The sequence below is a fragment of the Neomonachus schauinslandi genome, chromosome 3 (genome assembly GCF_002201575.2).
Source record: "Neomonachus schauinslandi chromosome 3, ASM220157v2, whole genome shotgun sequence".
NCBI classification, from domain to species: domain Eukaryota; kingdom Metazoa; phylum Chordata; class Mammalia; order Carnivora; family Phocidae; genus Neomonachus; species Neomonachus schauinslandi.
This window is the reverse complement of record NC_058405.1, coordinates 72,870,781-72,889,888: the sequence shown is the minus strand read 5'-3', so window position 1 is coordinate 72,889,888 and position 19,108 is coordinate 72,870,781. Positions and strand designations below refer to the sequence as shown.

General features: G+C 40.1%; 1 protein-coding gene across 1 annotated transcript in view; it reads right to left on the bottom strand.

Moving 5' to 3' along the window:
* FLT3 (fms related receptor tyrosine kinase 3) overlaps window positions 1-17,471 on the bottom strand; it is a 72,525-nt gene extending 55,054 nt beyond the window's left edge. The window contains exon 1 of the mRNA XM_021678258.1: window positions 17,429-17,471. Coding sequence (XP_021533933.1) covers window positions 17,429-17,471 — 43 coding nt within the window. The remainder of the gene's footprint in view (window positions 1-17,428) is intronic.
* Between the last annotated feature and the right edge of the window lie 1,637 nt (window positions 17,472-19,108).

Below are 19,108 nucleotides of genomic sequence, written 5' to 3'. Positions count from 1 at the left end.
AAAAAAAAAAAAAAAAAAAAAAAAAATAGCAGGATTTCTTTCTTTCCTTTTTATGGTGGAATAGTATTCATAGTTAGATAAATAGATGTATACCTATCTCAATACCAATTAAAAAAAAAGAAAAGAAAAAGAAATCTGGTTGGAAACTGTGCAGAATAAATCAACAGACACTTTTTCCAAGGAGGACAGCATCACTAATCATTAGGGAAATGAAAATTGAAACCACAATGAAATATTATCTGACACCTGTTAGGATGGCCGTCATTAAAAAGACAGAAGATGACAAGTGTTGGTGAGGATGTGGACAAAAGAGAAGCCTTGTGCGCTACTGGAGGGAATGTAAGGTGGTACAGCTACTGTGGAAAACAGTATATAAGTTACTAAAAAAAATAAACATAGAACTACCGTATGATCCAACAGTTCTCCTTCAGGGTACATATCTGAAGGAAGCAAAATCACTATCTCAAAGAAATATCTGCACCCCCATGTTCATTGCAGCACTTTTTATAGTAGCCAAGATTTGGAAACAACTTCAGTGTCCATTGATGGATGAATGGATAAAGAAAATGTGAGATACACAGATAGATAGATATAAATCTACTATATATACTGTTTTCCACAATAGCTGTACCACCTTACATTCCCTCCAGTAGCACACAAGGCTTCTCTTTTGTCCACATCCTCACCAACACTTGTCATCTTCTGTCTTTCTAATGACGGCCATTCTAACAGGTGTTAGATAATACTTCATTATGGTTTCAATTTCCATTTCCCTAATGATTAGTGATCCTGTCCTCTTTGGAAAAAGTGTCTATTCATTTCTTCTGTGCATTTTCTAACCAGATTTCTTTTTCTTCTCTTCTCCTTTCTCTTTCTCTTTTTCTCTTTCTTTTTGTTGCTATTGAGTTGTATGAGTTCTTTTCATATTTTGGATATTAATGCCTTACCAGATACATAATTTGCAAATGTTTTCTTCCATTCCATAGGTTACCTTTTCATATTGTTGATGGTTTCTTTTGCTATGCAAAAGCTCTTTAGTTTGATGTAGTCCCATTCATTTATTTTTGCTCTTGTTGCCTTTGCTTTTGGTGTCAAATCTGAAAAATCTAATCTTGCTAAAACTGATGTCAAGATTACCCCCTATGTTTCCTTCTATGAGATTTATGATTTCAGGTCTTACGTTCAAGTCTTTATTCCATTTTGAGATTTTTGTATATGGTATAAGATAGTGGTCCAGTTTCATTATTTTGCATGTGGCTGTCCAGGTTTCCCAATACCTTTTATTAAAGAGATTATCTTTCCTTGACTGTATACACTTGGCTCCTTTGTCATTAACCATATGTGCATGAGTTTATTTCTGGGCTCTTTATTTTGTTCCACTGATCTATGTGTCTGTTTTTATGCCAATACTGTACTGTGTTGAATACTATAGCTTGTTAATAGTGTTTGAAATCAGGAAGTGTGATGCCTTTCACTTTGTTCTTTCTCAAGATCGCTTTAGTTATTTAGGGTCTTTTGTGGTTCCACACAAATTTTAGGATTGTTTTTTCTATTTTTGTGAAAAATGTCATTGGAATTTTGATAGAGATTGCATTGAACCTGAAGATGTCTTTAAATAGTATGGACATTTTAAACATTATTAATTCTTCCAATCCGTGAGCATAGAAATTCTTTCCATTTATCTTAGTTAATTTCTTTGATCAATATCTGTACTTTCCAGTGTACAGATTTTTTACTTCTTTGGTTATATTTATTTCTAGATATTTTATTCTTTATGATGCAATTGTAAATGGAATTCCTTTCTTAATTTTCTTCCTGATAGTTTGTTGTGAGTGTATAGAACCAAGAACTGAATTTTATATATTGATTTTGTATTCTACAAGTCTACTGAATTTGTTAATTAGTTCTAACAGTTTTTGGATGGAGTCTTCAGGGTTTTATATATGTAATATCATGCCACTTGCAAACAGAATCAGTTTTACTTCTTCCTTTCTGATTTGGATGCCTTTTATTTCTTTTTCTTGCCTAACTGCTCTGACAAAAATTTTCAGTACTATGTTGAACAAAAGTGGGAAGAGTAGGCATCCGTGTCTTCTTCCCAATGATAGAGGAAAGGCTTTTACCTTTTAATCACTGAACATATTAGCTGTGGGCTTGTCACATATGGCCTTTATTACATTGAGGTATAATCTGTCTAAACCTACTTTGTTGAAAGTTTTTATCATGAATGGATGTTGAATTTTTTAAAAAGCTTCTTCTGCATCTATTGAGATGATCATATGGTTTTTACCCTTCATTTTGTTAATGTGGTGTATCACATTGATTGATTTGCAGATGTTGAACTATCCGAGCATCCCTGGAATAAATCCCTTTAGATCTTTTTGATGTATTGTTGAACTTGGATTGCAGATATTTTGTTGAGAATTTTTGCATCCATTTTCATCAGGGATACTGATCTGTAATTTTCATTTCTTGTAATGTCTTTGCCTGGTTTTGGTATCAGGGTTATGCTGGCCTCATAAAACGAGTTTGTGTTTTCTTCTGTTCTTTTTTGGGGAGGAAGAATTTGAGAAAGATTGGTATTCATTTTTCCTTAAATGTTGGTAGAATTCATCATTGAAGCCATCTGGTCCTGGATTTTCTTTGTTGGTAGGTTTTTCAGTACTGATTCAATCTCCTTCCTAGTAATTCTGTTCAAATTTTCTGTTTCTTCATGATTCAGTCTTTGGAAGGTTGTATGTTTTTAGAAGTTTATCCATTTCTGCTAGATTGTCCAATTTGTTGGCATATAAGTGTTCATAGTAGTCATGATCTTTTGTATTTCTGTGGAGCCCCAATGACCATTAATTTGAGCTCTTTATAGGTAAACAATTTATCTTTGTTTCACTAAGGTTTGTTTCTGGAGTTTTATCTTGTTCTTTTGTTTGGAACATATTCCTCTTCATTTTCCTTTACTCTCTGTGTTGGTTTCTGTGCACTGGATAAAACAGCCACCTCTCCCACTCTTCACAGAGTGGTCTCATGTAGGAGATAAACCTTATCATTCAGTCCAGGCTTAGGTCTTGGTTGCCTCTCAAACTTTTGTGATTGTCCAAGCCACCTTTTTTGTTCTTACTGGCTCCTAATAGTGAAGGTATGCCAAGACCTGTCAGTCTATCAAAGGGGAGGATCTCAGTTAGCACCTAGATGAAGAGTGTTTGGAAGCCAGACTCTCAGGCAATAGTTTTTCAAGTGTGCAAATAGACTTCTTTCAGGAAAAGACCAGGAGCTGGAAGTTTCTGTCTGCTCCCTTTGCACAGAGTCCTGGGGGATAGCCTCTTAGGAACTGTTTCTTTGTTTGCTACCATCTTGGGGGACCCATCAGTGCAAGCCCTGCTGGCCACCAACACCAGGCAATTAAGGGGTGAGTCCTCTGGGTGGCACCCACAAAACCCAGGGCTCCAAAGATGAGCACATGTTCCTTTCAGGAAGATACTAACGGAGGAAAAATGTGGAGATGGTGCTTGCCAGCCCCCACAGTCTTGGGCAGGATCACAGTCAGTTCTTAGATGTGTGTTAAATTGGGAGCCTAGCCCTCAGGCTCCAAACAGGTTTCTTTAAGGGAAAGATTGGGAGATAGCATTTGTGTCTGTTGCTTCTGAACTGAGCCCTAAGGGTATAACCACAGGGAGTCCTCCCAAGGCCAAAGAACTGTTTCTTTGTTTGCTACCATCCGGCTGGTCTCACAGATGCAAGCCCCATAGGTTTTCAGAGCCATGTGTTTTGGGAGTCTGTCCCTCAAGTGGAAGTCTTAATGATAGGAATGCTAGAGGTTGGATCCAAACCCTTCATTCCTCAGGGAGAAGCTGAGAGTTGTGAGTTCCCTCTCGATTGTATACTGCTATGTCAGAGATTGGGTTCTGGTGAGATTGACATGTGTCTCTGCCTTTTCCACCCATTTCTATGTGGGTTTTTTCTTCATTTGTGTGATGTGTAGGAGTCACTCAGTTAGTTTCTGGATTTCTTTCAGAGAACATTGTTCTATGTGTAGCTGGAGATTTGGTATGTCCAGGGGAGAAAGTGAGTTCAGGAACCTCTTACTTACATGGCCATCTTCAAGTTTTGAGAGTTCTTTTAAAAAATATATTCTGGATACAAGTCCTTATCAAATATGTAATTGACAAATATTTTCTGCCAATCTGTGGCTTGTCTTTTGAAGACCAGAAATTCTTAATCTTGAAGATGTCCAATTTATCATTCCTTCTTTTATGGAACATGCTTTTGGTTTTGTATCTAAAAAATCTTTGTTCCATCTAAGGTTATAAAGGCTTTCTCCTAGTTTTATAGTTTCAGGTTTTAAATGTACATTTTAGTTTTACATTTAGGTCTATGATTTTTTTTATGACTTTTTAAATGGTATGACTATGGATCAAAACTTTTCATATGATTATATTTACATGTGAATATTCAATTGTTTCAGCACCATTCATTGAAAGAGTATGATTTCTCCACTGAATTACCTCTACACCTTCATTGAAAATGACTGACTGCATATTTCTAATTTCTGAAGTCTTTATACTTTTCCATTGATCTACTTGTCTATCTAGATGCCAATTCCACATTGTCTCGATTATTCTTGCTTTATAATAAGCCTTGAAATCAAGATGGTAAGTTTTCCAACTTTGTTCTTTTCAAAGTTGTTTTGGGTATTGTAGGTCTCTTTCATTTTCATTTTAAGTTTAGAATCAGCCTATCAAAATCTGCAAAAAGGTCTGCAGGGATTTTGATAGAAATTGTATTGACTCACTGGATCAATTGAGTAAAACTGACATCTTAACAATACCGAGTCTTACAATACATACATATGGTACATCTCTCTTTATTTAGGTCTCCTTTAATTTATCTTAGCAATTTTTTATAGTTTTCAGTGTACAGATCTTGCCTTTCTTTATCCCTATTTCATCTTTCTGGACATTTTTACTTCAGTTTCTGATTGTTAGTTATAGAAACAAAATTGAATTTCTACACTGATCTTCTGTCCTACAAACTTATCGAACTTGCTTATCAGTTGTAATTACTTCTTTGTAAGTTCTATAGGATTTTATACATAGATGATCATGTTGTTTGCAAATAAAGACAATTTTACTTCTTCTTTTCCAAATTGGGTGCCTTTCATTTCTTTTCTAGCCTTATTATTCTGGTTAGAATCTGCAGTACTTGAAGAGAAGTAGTGAGAATAGTCACCCATGCCTTATTTCTGATCTTAGTAGAAAATATTCAGCCACTTGATATTAAAAGTATGATGTTTGCTAAAGGTTTTTCATAGATGCTGTTACTTAATTGGAGGAGGATCACTTCTATTCCTAGTTTGCTGGGAGATTTTATTAGGAGTGGATGTTGTATTTGGTCAAATGCATTTTTTGGTATCTATTGAGATAATCCTATAGGTTTGTTTTTGATTTTGTTTTTTTAGTGGCCTTTCTTTTTTATCTGTGAATATGGTGAACTATATTGATTCATTTGCAAATGTTAACCAACCTTGCCTTCCTGAAATAAACCAGTTGGATATGATGTATTATCTTTTTTATATATGATTAAATTCAGCTTGTTAAAGTATTGCTAAGCATTTTTGCATTTATATTCATGGTAATTATTGGTCTGTAGGTTTATTTTTGTTTTTTGCTTCTAAAATCTTCAGTTTTGGTATGAGAGTAAAGTCGGCCTCATAGAATGAGGTGAGAAGCATTATCTTCTCTCAAATTTTCTGGAAAAATTTGTACAGATTTGGTATTATTTCCTCTTTAAATATTTGATGGATTCCCCAGTAAAGCCATCTGCCCCAGTAGTTTTCATTGCAGGAATATTTTTAACTACAAATTCAATTTCTTTACAGGTATAGCATTGTTTAGGTTATCAATTTTCTTTGAATAAACTTTGGTAGTATGTATCTTTCAAGGAATTTTTTCCATTAAATGGAAGTTGTCAAAGTATAGGCATAAAGTTGTTAATATTTCCATATTATCCTTTTAGTATCTATAGATTCTGTAGTGATGTTGCCTCTCTTATTCCTGATGCTGGAAATTTGTGTCTTTTCTCTTTTTTCCTAATCAGTTTGGTTAGTAGTCTAGCCAATATTACTGATCTTTTATTCATCTTGGTTGCAATTGATTTTCTCCTTTTTTCCTATTTCATTTGTTTTTCACTTTCATCATGTTTGTTTCCTTTCTTTTGTTTACATGGGGTTTAATTTGTTATTTCCGTGCCCCCCCGCCCCTTGCTTCTGCTTGAATTCCAGTTCATTAGTTTGAATTTGTAGCATTAAAATTTAAGGCTACTAACCATTTAATAATTAATAATTTAATACTATAATCCTCTTTAGTCCTGTTTTAGGAGCATCCCACAAATTCCAATATAATGCATTTCACTTTTATTCAATTCAATATACACTCTCATTTCTTTTTTGGTTACTTCTTTGACCCATGGCTTATTTAGAAATGTGTTCTTTGGTTTCCAAATATTTGAGGACTTTCCATATATCTTTTTGTTATTAATTTCTAATTTAATTCCCAGTGAAGTCACAGGATATATTTTGTATGTCTTGAATCTTTTAAAATTTACTGAAGCTTGTCTGATGGTCCAGAATATGGCCCAGCTTGATAAGTATATTGTGTGCACTTGAAAAGAATGTACATTCAGCTCTTGTTGAGTGGAATAGTCTATAAATGTAAATTAGATTAAGTTGGTTGATACTGTTGTTCAAGTCTTCTATAAACTACTGATTTCTTTTTTTTCTATCAATTGTCAAAGGAGTGTTGAACTCTCTAAATATAACTGTGGATTTGTCCATTTCTCTTGGCGGTTCAATCAGATTTTGATCCATGTATTTTCAAACTCTGCTATTAGATGCATAAATGTTTAAAATTTTTATGTCCTTTTGATGATCCAAGCCTTATAGCATTATGATATGACTTTTTGCCCCTACTAATATTCTTTGCTTTGAAATGTACTTTGTCTGTTATTTAGTCTCTCCAGCTTTTGCTTAGTGTTGACATGGGATTTCCTCCTCCCCATCCTTTTACTTTTAACGTTTTTGTGTCTTCATATCCAAGTTTGGCTTTATTTATGTACCATATAGTTGGGACTTGCTTTTTTTTTTTTACCAAGTCTGACAACCTTTTAATTGTGATGTGTAGATTATTTAAATTTAATAAAATTATTGATATGCTTAAGTTTAAATCTATCATATTGTTCTTTGTTTTCTATCTGTTCCATCTCTTCTTTTTTCCCTTTTCCTCTTTTTCTGCCTGCTTCATTTTGGATTGTTTCTATTGCTGTCTTCAAGTTCACTAATCTTTTCTTCTGCAGTCAATCTGCTGCCTCCTTTGGGAATAAGTGAGGATATTTTATGATTCTACTTCATCTCATTTCTTGGATTATTAGCCATAATGCTTTGTTTTGTTATTTTAGCACTTGCCTTAAGGTTTATAGTATACATCTTTACCTTAATGCAGTCTTTTAAGTGCTGTTATACCACCTCATATATAATATAAGGATCCTACAATAGTATATTTCAATTTCATCCCTCCCAGGTTTTGTGCTATTGCTATCATACATTGCACTTCAACATAAGTTATAAACCTAACAAGTCACTGTTATTATTTTGCCTTAAACAGTCAATTATCTTTCAAAGGGGTTTAGACAATAAAAAGTCTTATATTTTACTCACTTTTGGAGGTCAAATATACATGTCATTGCAAAGAATGGGGAAAAGGAGGTCAGAAAAAATAGCTGATGAAATAATGGAGAAAATGTCCAAATCTGATGTAAATGATAAACCCACAGATCTAAGAATCCCAACAAAACCCAAACACATGACTCAGAAAAAAAACTACAAAAAGTACACTATAATCAAATTGCTTAAAGCCAATGATAAAGAGAAACTCTTAAAAGCATCCAGAAAAAAAGGATACATTCTGACAGCAGACTTACATGTCTATTTGACCAGCTGAAGTTCTCACTGATTCTCTGTTCATTTTATTTTGTCTTTTCTCTCTGTTCATTTTGGATTGTTTCTATTGCTGTCTTCAAGTTCACTAATCTTTTCTTCTGCAGTCAATCTGCTATCAACTCCTTCCAGTGTAATTGCAATTTTCATCTCTAGAAGTCCAATTTCTGTGATTTTTTTTAATATATTTACTGTGTTCCTGCTTAACATGTCTAATCTTTCCTCTAGTTTCAGAACCATGTGGAATATAATATAACAACTATTTTAATGTTCTTGTCTACTAATTTTATATTCTATGTCATTACTGGGTCCCTTTTGGATGACTGATTGTTCTCTGTGGGTTGAATTTTTAATCCTTTGTTTGTCTATTAATTTATGACTGGAAACCAGGCATTGTGAATTTCACCTGGTGTCAGATGTATTTGTTACATATTTTTGAACATTTTTATGGGATGTAGTTAAGTTCATTGTAGACACTTTGTTCCTTTCAGGTCTTTCTTTAAGCTCAGTTAGGTAGGACCAGAGCAGTGTTTAGTCTAGGGCTAATTTTTCCACTAGTGGACTTCGTCAAAACTAATAACTTCTGCTCCCCAAGAGAAGCTCCCTTAAAAAAAAAATGAAAAGAGAAGCCATAGACTGGAAAAAAGTATTTTCAAAACAAACAACCTGATTAAAAAAAAAATAGGCAAAAGATCTTAGGAAACACTTCACCAAACATAATACAGGATGACAATTAAGCACATGGAAAGATGACCAACATCATTAGTCATTAGGTAAATGCAAATTAAAATCACCATGACACATTGCCACACCCCTATGAGAAGGGTTAAAAAACAAAGACAAAAAACTGACCATTCCAAGTGATGACAATGATGTTGAACAACTGCAACTCTCACACATTGTTAGTGGGGATGAAAAATGGTCCAATCACTTTGAGAAACTGGCAGTTTCTCATAAAGTTGAATATTCACTGAGCATACATTCCAGCAATACACTGCCACTTTTAGGTGTTTACCCAAGAGAAATTAAAACCAATGCTCACACCAAAACTTATATTCAATTATTTATAGCAGCTTTATTTATAACTGCCAAAAACTAGAAGCAAACAAATGAACTTCATCTGGTTAATGGATAAACAAACTGTGGCACATCCAACAATGAAATACTACTCGGCAAAAGAATGGAAAAAAGGACTGTTAAAAAGAAAACCACAGGCCCAAAACAGAGTTATTCATGCTATGGCCAAGTCACCAAACCAGGGCTTAATACTTAACCTAATGGCAATTTCAACCTTCCCTAGAAATGTAGTCTTAACTAGCCACTCAGAAATTTTCTGGTCAGCTCCAGTGAGTTAATCTGTCACAAGGGCCCTCTCCATGCCCCAAAGAAAGATGAAGTAATCCACCTAACAAGACACCCTGTATGTCTCCCTAAGGGAAAGTGACCTTGTGTGAAGCAATCTTTTCTTTTCTTTTGCTAACTGTTCCATCCCATGTCTATCTATAAAATCCTTCTGTTTTGTATAGCTCCCGGAGTTCCCCTCTAATCGTTAGATGGGCGCTGTCCAATTCATGAAGCATTTAATAAAAGTTACTAGATCTTCAACGGTACTTGACTGAGTTTTGGTTTTTGAGTACTGACATATGTAACAAGATGGATAACTCTCAAATAATTATGCTGTGTGAAGAAACAGACTCAAAAGTCCACATAGTATAAAATTCCAGTTACATGACATTCTGGAAAAGGAAAAATTATAGGGACAGAAAAGAAATTATTGGTCACCAGAGGTTGGAGGTGGGTATTGGGGTTGATTAACTATGAAGAAGAATAAGAGAAGTTTTGGGGGGAATGGAAATGTTCTGTATCTTAATAGTGGTGCTAGTTATATGATGATAGTTGTTGGGTAAGCTCAGGGAACCGTACACTAAAAAGGGTAAAATTTGCAATATGAAAATAGTACCTTAATAGACCTGACTTTTTTAAAAAGCCAAAGGAAGAATTTGCCACCATTGAGATTAAGGTTTTTTTTTTTTTTTTTAATTTTTAATTTTTTTTTTTTTAAGATTTTATTTATTTGCGAGAGAGACAATGAGAGACAGAGAGCATGAGAGGGAGGAGGGTCAGAGGGAGAAGCAGACTCCCTGCTGAGCAGGGAGCCTGATGTGGGACTCGATCCCGGGACTCCAGGATCATGACCTGAGCCGAAGGCAGTCGCCTAACCAACTGAGCCACCCAGGCACCCGAGATTAAGGTTCCTAATGAGAATCCATTCCCAAACCCTGGTAGCACTTCCCAGAGTCCAGTCCAAACACAGTCTGAGCAATGATGACAGCTTTGGAATTGGAAAAGTGTCCCCAAAGTGGTGTGCTTTGAAGAGACAGGGCTGGGGTGGGGGTGGGGGTAAGAAAAAAAAAATTAACAACAATCAAAAATAAAATTTTAGGTAAAAGTAAAAATCTCCTCCACAGAAAGGGTGATGGATTTAGACATAAAACAAATCAGAGACTGTCAGGGCGCCTCCTTTTCGGGTTCTCCAAGCTGAGTCTCCTGGGAAACACAGAGACCTGGAGAAGACTTACAAGGTCTGAGTTCCAAGCCCCTCTTTTGAGAGTTACCTGCTTGGATGACTTTGAATTTCAGCAAGTCCTTTAACCTTTCTGGACCCCATTTCCCTCACCTGCTGTAGAAGGGGCAGTAGACCAGACTGGTGTGGTATAATAAATATATTTGACTAGTCCTGGTTCCTGGCACAAATCTCCTAAAACGCTTAGAATTTCCTGAGTGATAGGAGTGTCTTGTTACCCATGGTGGGCCCTTTTTGAGCGCACACTGGAGTTGATGCTAATGAGGTGACTTAGGGTGGGGTCCCTAGATGGCCTCAGGATGGGGCTGATAGCCAGAAAGACCAAGTAATCAGAGGGTGGGAGCTTTTGGTCCCACCCACTGACCTCTGGGAAGAAGGGGAGCTGCTGATTAAACTCCATAAGTACTCTCGGACTGGGAGATTTGATGAGCTTCCAGGTTGGCAAGCCCGTACGTGGTGGTGCCAGGAGAGGGGCTTCCCGGAGAGGGTGTGGAAGCCCCGCCGCCTTCCCACACACCTTACGCTAATGCATCTCTTTCATCTGGGTGCTCCTAAGTTAGAGCCTTTTATAACACACTGTTAATCTAGTAAGTAAAATGCTCGTGTAAGTTCTGTGAGCTACTGTTGCAAATTGATCAAACCTGAAGGAGGGGAGGTCATGAAAACCTCTGATTGCTAGCCCATGGTTGAAGTCCAGGGGACAGCCCGGACCTGGGATGGACATCTGAAGTGGCAAGAGGAAGGATCTGAACCCCTCACCTATGGGATCTGATGCTGTTTCCAGGTAGATAGTGTCAGAATTGAGTGAAATTATAGGGCATCTGCTGGTGTCTGAGAATTGCTTGGTGTGGGGAACACCCCCTGCAACACACACACACACACACACACACACACAGCATTCTGGTGGCCAGAAAGAGTCAGCGCTGTTACTGGAGAGGAGGAGACATACAGGAGTGTTAGTCCTTAGAAGTGGGTAGCCCTAAGGTCTCATCCCCTCCACTCATTCTACGCTCTTTTTTCTGAAAATTCTCACAATTTTAACTGCCATCTGTTTGCTCATGAGTTTTGAATTCGTCCCTCCAGTGTGTATCGCTACATATCTGGGCAGCCCCAGGAACCTTAAACCCACTTTGTCCTTCCTAAACTCTCCTTTGTCCTTCCTAAACCTACTCTCTCCTTTCTCTTCCCTCTCAGGTAGTGGCAACAAAGCTACTGTCACCGAAGCCAGAAACCCAGAAGCCATCTTTGACTCCTCCCCTCCCTCACTTCCCATCAGCCAGGCCGTTGCCAAGCCTTGACATTTTAACCTCTTGGTAATTCCTAAATCTATGTGCAGCTCTACATCTCTATTACCATTGCCCCAATTCAAGCTCTGGTCATCTCTGGCCTGGGCGACTGCCCACAAGTTCCTAGCTGGCCTCCCTGCCGTGGACCCGTCAGCTTGACATCCATCCTGTCTACAGAAATCTCTTTCTAAAATACGCATCAGAGCATGTCACCCCTCTGCTTAACCCCTCAACAACCTACAGCAATGGTGCTTACTCTTTAAGTCACAGACCCCTTTGAAAAATCTGAGGAATACAATTAATCCTCTCTCCAAAACACACACACACACACACAAACACACACACACACACCCTGATGAATACAGTGGATAACCGAATTCCATCCAGAAACTCTTGGGCTACATGATAAAGTCCGAGTCCCTCATCACATCACCAAAACACTCCTTACACATTACACACAGAGCCTCTGGTAACCCAGAATGTTTTCTGAAAGCTATCCACTGAACAGTCTTCCAACAATTTTCTGAGTCACAACCTTTCAAATGATAGCTACTCTGTCCCAGAAGCCTTGTACATTGTGTCTCAGCAACCCAGAATGGAACTATACTTTTCCATCTACTGCATGTTTCTTACCTCTCTACCTTTTCCTTGCTGTCCAGTTTGCCTGGAACATCCCTCTCCTCCCCTTTCCCTGTCAACTCTTCCTTATCTTTCTAGTCCCGGCTCTGGCAGGACTTCCGCTTGGAACCCTTGCCTTACTTTCTCAGTCTGGGTTACAGAATCAGTCTCTGTGCATATTTCCAAAATTGCACTGCAATTTCCCTTTAATATGCCTGACCTTTTCCTGCCAACACCCCCAGCATTAGACTGTGAGCTCTTTGAGGGCAGGAACCAGTACTACGGGGGACTTACACAAGTCCTAGACACAGTGCTCAAAAGTGTCTAAGAAGGGAAGGAGGAAAATCCTGGGACTCTAAATCCTAATGATTTCTTCAGACGTTATATACTTCCCTTTCTGCAAAGCACCTGCCTAACAAGGAATGCAGCTGTACCTTACAGGAATTATCTGATGAAGGAGTAAGAGACTGCTTATCTCCTTTTTACAAATGAGGAACTTAAGCACAGAGAAATTCCCTGCCAGAGGAAAGAACACATGTTTCCTAACTGTCTTGTTATTCCTAATATATCTATCTATCTGCATTGCCTCCAAGAACAGAATCCCTACCATTAGGAAAATCCTAACTCAAGTAGCAAAGTATTTGAAGACGGAGTTCAGTGAGTATCTTATAATCCAAACATAACAGTTTGTATAAATAATGACAATATCCTGTTTTAGTGTAGACTGTAAATAATTTTTTGGAGGACTCTTGGCTACCATTTGACTTATAATGACAGCAGCGAAAAAAATATTTTACTGTTTAAACCTAAAAAATAACAATAGTTCCTCTTTTAGGATCTTATGCAATTCCTCTAGCCACAAAAGAACAGTGTGTGTGTACTTCATATTATTTTTAAATTTCCTCCACATGTGTTGGTACCCATAGAACAGAACTGCATGATTCTAATTAACCACCTTCAGTGAGTTCTACAAAAGCTTTTATCACTTGAGGACCACTGATCGTATGGCCACAGAAGGTAGCAACCACATGTAAATAAGTCACCTACATATAAAGCTCATAGGCCACCCCCCTCCGAAAGACAGAAAAACCTTTGGCCACATGACTATGGCTACCTAACTCAGCAGTAGCTAAGGCTCTTTTGGGAGTCATGGAAAAGTCTTAAGATCACCATGTCACCTGACAAAAACCAAGAAGCTCTACTCAGACAAACCACCTACAGTGAGATTCACAAGAGTCTGTTATTTCAGAGTGAATGAAGGAGAGAACACGGGGGCAAGACCAAGATACACAAATTATAAAGCAGGCTAAGCTAATTTTCAATCCCTCATATCCGCCCCCCCAAATTCTTACTCCTGTCTCCGCAAGGTCCCTTTCAACATCAAGAAAAATGATACGATACAATACTTTTGAGGTTATTTGCTTTTTGTCAAATCAGAATCTTTACCCAAAGATGAAGGCAGTATCTGGTGGGTGTCTAGGGAGTCGGCACACTTGTAATCTTGAACACTGAACATTAAGGGCTCTTGTCACACTGCTTGCTGAGTTTCACTGAAGAGTGACAAGATGACAGGGACAAAAAGAACTGTGGAGAAAGTGCTAGCACTGAGACTTCCTGTGGGCTTCGCAAGGGAGAGAGATGCTCTCTGGGAGAAAAGTGAGGTGGATAAGCTTTGCTCAAGGAACCATTTAGGAAATGTCTTCTTCCCAAGACCTAAAAGACGGCCATATTGAACTCTAGAACAGTCCATTTGTTTTAGTTTCAATGGAAGACAAGTTTCTTTCCCACAACCATCAAATACAGTATATGTACGTTTAAGTGGTTTGAGGGAACCAAAAAACCTGGGATTCCCATTGTGAGTTGGTTGAAGTTTCCTTCATGGAAGCATGCTATTTTTCATCTACAGATATTTAGTGGTCAGAACAACCATGTTGGAAGGTTTAACTAACTGAAAGGCAGCTTTGTGCTGAAGTGCTTTTCCTGGGGAAAGGCACTGACCATGCGTTTTCTTAAATAGAACAGAATTAGCTATTATATGTAAATTCCTTTATCCTCAGTCTCTTTCATCCTTGTACCCTTGTGCCCAGCACAGAAATACGTGTTCAATAAAATTTTATCGGATAAAAAAATGTTCTTCTTTCTTAGGCATGCTTCCTCCTCAACTTTCTTACCCAAAGTCCCCTCTGGAATATAAGTAAAGTCTTCCTCCTCCACATTTACTATCTGATCTCCTGATTGTTCTGCAGTTCAACGACAGGAGAACTCAACAACAATGACAAAATCTTGATTAATAACCAAGAATTCCTGAGAGTGCCTTTTTAGTTATAAAAAGTAGAGCCACTCTTTCATGGAAGGCAAAGAGTTCACAACCCAGCCTCAGAGATAATTTACTATGGGTCGATGTGAAGTACCTGAGGAGAAATGGACAGCCGATCTAAACTTATATGACAGCAACAATTAGACCTAGACTTTTAGAATCAAAGAGGATCTGATTATCAAGCCACCAAGTCTGGTGTCCCATCTAATCCAAACTTATTTTTTGCCCAGCGTCCCTTCCCTCCACCTCCTCCTGAATCATCTCCCCTCAGGCTAGTGGTTCACAAGAAGGCAAATAAAGCAAGAAAAGCAACAAGGGCGGAGGATGACAATAAAATGTGTAATTCAAGGCTCTGACTATGAATTTTCCGACATGAATGAAGGAGACAACATCATACCAATTGAAATATTGAAAATCCCCCTCCTCTTCTCCAGTCTCAGCACATAATGCAGTTAAGACCGTGGAGAGCACGTTTCCATTCTTTAAATCCTACTTAGAAAGCTTCATCATTATTCATGAGAGGTAGAGCCAACAATATAAGGGAAATGGGGGTTGCATCTTATAATTCAAGGAATTTAAAGTTTTTAAATATTTTGAAGTCCTCACTTTAAGTTTCTCACGTTCTGCTCCTTTGCTCAAGAAAATCTGTAATACCAAGTAATGGTAAAGATGTGAGGATCTGGAACTCCCAAAAGCTGCCAGAGGGAATGTAAGTTGGTAGGGCCACTTTGGAAAACTGACAGTTTCTACCAAAACTGAATCTATGATCTGGGAATTCTACTGGTGGGTAGCACCCTAAAAAAATGAGTATTTATGTCCCCCAGAAACATGTAAAACAATGTTCACAGCAGAATCATTCCTAATTGGACAAAATTGGAAGCAACCTAAATGTTCTTCAACAACGGAATGGATAAATAAATTGTATAGTATACTGATACTTAGGAATAGCACTCAGCAGTTTAAAAATAAATAAATAAATAAATAAACAACCCATTGCTACTGAGACCAAGGTTGAATCTCCTAATCACAAAGTTGAGTGAAAGTAGCTGGACATAAAAGAGTACATAGGATGATTTGGTTTACATGAAGGGCAAAAAACAGGAAAAGGGATGGTATTAAAAGTCTGAGTGGTGGCTACCTTTGGGGGGATATTGACTGAGAGGGGGTGGGGGTAGAATTGCTATCTATATCCAAGGTTCTGTAGGTACATACACATATAAAAACTAATGGAATCGTACTGTTAAAATGGGTGCATATTTGCTGTATGCAAATTATACCTCATTTAGAAAAATCTGGAACGAGACGTAGAAATTTCTGAGATTGTTCCTAAATATAAAGGAATTCAGTGCAGTTTAAATATAGTTGCAAGTACGAATCTTTATAAGCCTCTGTATGCTATTGAAAAATTCACTTACTACTTAATGTCATACGTAACAGAGCACCAGCTTTTTGTATTAATAGACTGAAAAACATACTGTACGGTCCATTTGAAATGTACATATTTACCAATTAGCAAAGGTAAATGTTTAAGAAATGCAAAAGGTCTGTTTTCCCACTCTTCTCCCCCTTATGTTACATTTCTTACTAATTCTGAATTATTTTTAACAAAAAGCTATTGGACATAATTCCTGCACATCTATTATGAAAATAGTTTCTCTATGTACCACAAAGACTTCAAGTTAGAATGCTTGAATTTTGGAGCTGGCGGAGATACCCGGGCACCCCCACTGGACTGAGACCGAGGAGGACGCCAGGGCGGGGGCGGTGAGTGCCGGTCCCAAGGTTGCAGGACTGGACATGGATCCAAGGCTCCCACAAATGTCTCCTTCACCCTAAATGCAAACCAACCCTCTTATCTTTCCGAATCGATGAGATGGATCTAAAGGGGATTTTTTTTTTTTCCTCACGTTGCCGACTATGCCATCCAGGAGATTATTTGGGAACAGTCAGCTGAGTCCTTGAAAACCCCCTTGGGGTTTAATGCCGGGATAAAAATCGAGTATAGTTAGAAGGGGCAGCTAGTATTTTCATATGTAAATCCTGTTTCCATAACATTTCCGAAGTAGCTATTCGTTGGTCCCACCAAAATTCGGCGCGGGTGGGGGTCGTTACCTCGGGATGACTAATTCTGGGGGAGAACGCGGGCGCCTTTCCCCCTCAGAGTTCACTCCGTAAGTCAGAACCTCAAAAGAAGAGTCCAAGACGCCACCCGGGAGTCTCCGGTCTCCGGGGTCGGTCCAGGCGCGGTCCGGAGCCACCTGGGGCCACCGTCCGGGCCGCGGCCTCGGGCAGCCAGCCCACCACCCAGCGCGGGGGCCGAGCGGGCGGCGGCGCGGGCCGCGGCCCCGGGCAGCGCGTCGGGAGGCCGCCGTTCGGGACGCGGGCCGAGCCGGAGCGGCGGCGTTAGAAAAGAGGGAGGACGCCGTGGGATGGGCAGGCGGGGGCCGCGGACAAGTTCGGGGCGAGCCGGGAGGGCGCGAAAGAGGGGAGGGGCGCGGGAGCGAGGGAAGAGCGAGCTCCGGGAGGAGCGAGGCGGCGGGGACCGGGAGGCGCGCGCTCGGGTCCACAGTGCGGGGTGGGGACGAGGGCCGCGCCGGGGGCTGGGGGGGGGGGCTGCGAGCGGGCGTGCGGGGCCTTACCGAGCAGCGGCAGCCGGCCGCCACGGCGCGCCCACGCCGGCATGGCCTCCGGAGCCCGGGGTCCCCAGGCCGCGCCGGCCCAGCCCTGCGATGCCGCCCAGAGCGGCGCGCCCCGCGCTGCAGGTGGCTCGCTTAAGGATGCGCGTCACCGACCGCAAATTCCCTCGGACTGGTGCAAAGTGGAAGGGGGGAGGATCCCTCTCCCCACCGGCAGGGGCCGAGGCGGGAGCCGAGAGGTTGGGCCGAACCGGGGAGCCGGTGCCTGGCGCAGCGCTGCGGCCGAGCCCACGTGCCCGCCGTGGTCCGCAGCCCGCGCTCCGCGGCGCCCGGAGCTCCCCGACTGTGATGGGGGAGATCGGGCGCCGTTCCGCCGGGGAAGTGGTCGGAGCTGCGTCGCGGTGGCTGGGGAGGGGGCGCGGCAAGGGCTCTGCCTTGCTCTCCTCCCCCCCCACCCCCGGGAGTCCCTGAACCCTCCCGTATGGATCCCGGAGCTTGGGGACAGCAGAGAGCCAGAAACCGTCCTCCTCGTGCGCGGGGTTCTTTGAGGCCCCGGGATGGCAGCTAAATCCGCGCCACACACCCGCAGCCCTGGGTAGCGCGGGAAGAGCAGGCGGTCGTATTTCGAACTCAGTGGATCCTAATTACGGACTGGTTTTCTTTGTCTCCCCCTCCATCTCCAAGGATGCTCAGGACCTAGTCAATAGCGGCAACGAGAAAGGCAAGCTCGGTTTCAATGTCAACCAAGGCAATTAGGAAGGCTAAAACCAGCCATAGAAACAAAAGCAAAACACACAGAGGATGTTTTGAATTATCCATTCCATAATTCTTGTTCTTCGTCGAATATATATCTCCAGTTGAAAATTATTTTCTTTGCAGTAAGTTGAAGATTGGAAAACCCTGGATGCCGGTTCTGAGTCTCGCCTTAGCTAGCCCTTTGACCTCACAAGCCGCTTGCCCTCTCAGTCCCCGCTAACTCACCTGTAGATGAGGGGAGGGGACCAAATGGTTTATAAGGTGAATCCCAAATCTAGGAATTCCATGCTTTTAATTATGTAAATAATTTTCTAATAAAGCATGATAATTGGCAGTGTTCATTCTTGGTCATACAATCTTTCCCTCCGCGGTAGTCTATAGCACAATAATTTTTACCCCATAGGGTATGACGGAAACAAAAGCGTCTCCCATGATGCCGCCACTGTGGAAAACAGTATGGCAGTTTCTCAAAAAAGTAAAAATAGGATTACCATATGATCCAGCAGTTCCACTCAAAAGAACTGAAAGAGGGTCACGAAGAGAGATTTGTACACCCACATTCATAGCAGCATTATTCACAATAGTCAAAAGGTAGAAGCGACCCAGATATCCATCTACAGATGAATGGACAAACAAATGTGGTATATACATACAAAGAGCTATTATTCAGACTTTAAAAAAAATAAGGAAATTCTAATACGTGCTACAATGTGGTTGAACTTTGAGGACATGCTAAGTAAAATAAGCCAGTCACAGAAAGACAAACACTGCATGATTCTACTTGTATGAGGTACCTAGAGCAGTCAAATTCATAGAGACAGAAAGTAGAATGGTGATTGCCATGGGTGGGAGGGAAGGGGGAGAATGGAGAGTTGGTGTTTAATGGGTACAGAGTTTCAGTTTTGCAAGATGAAAAGGGTTTTGGAG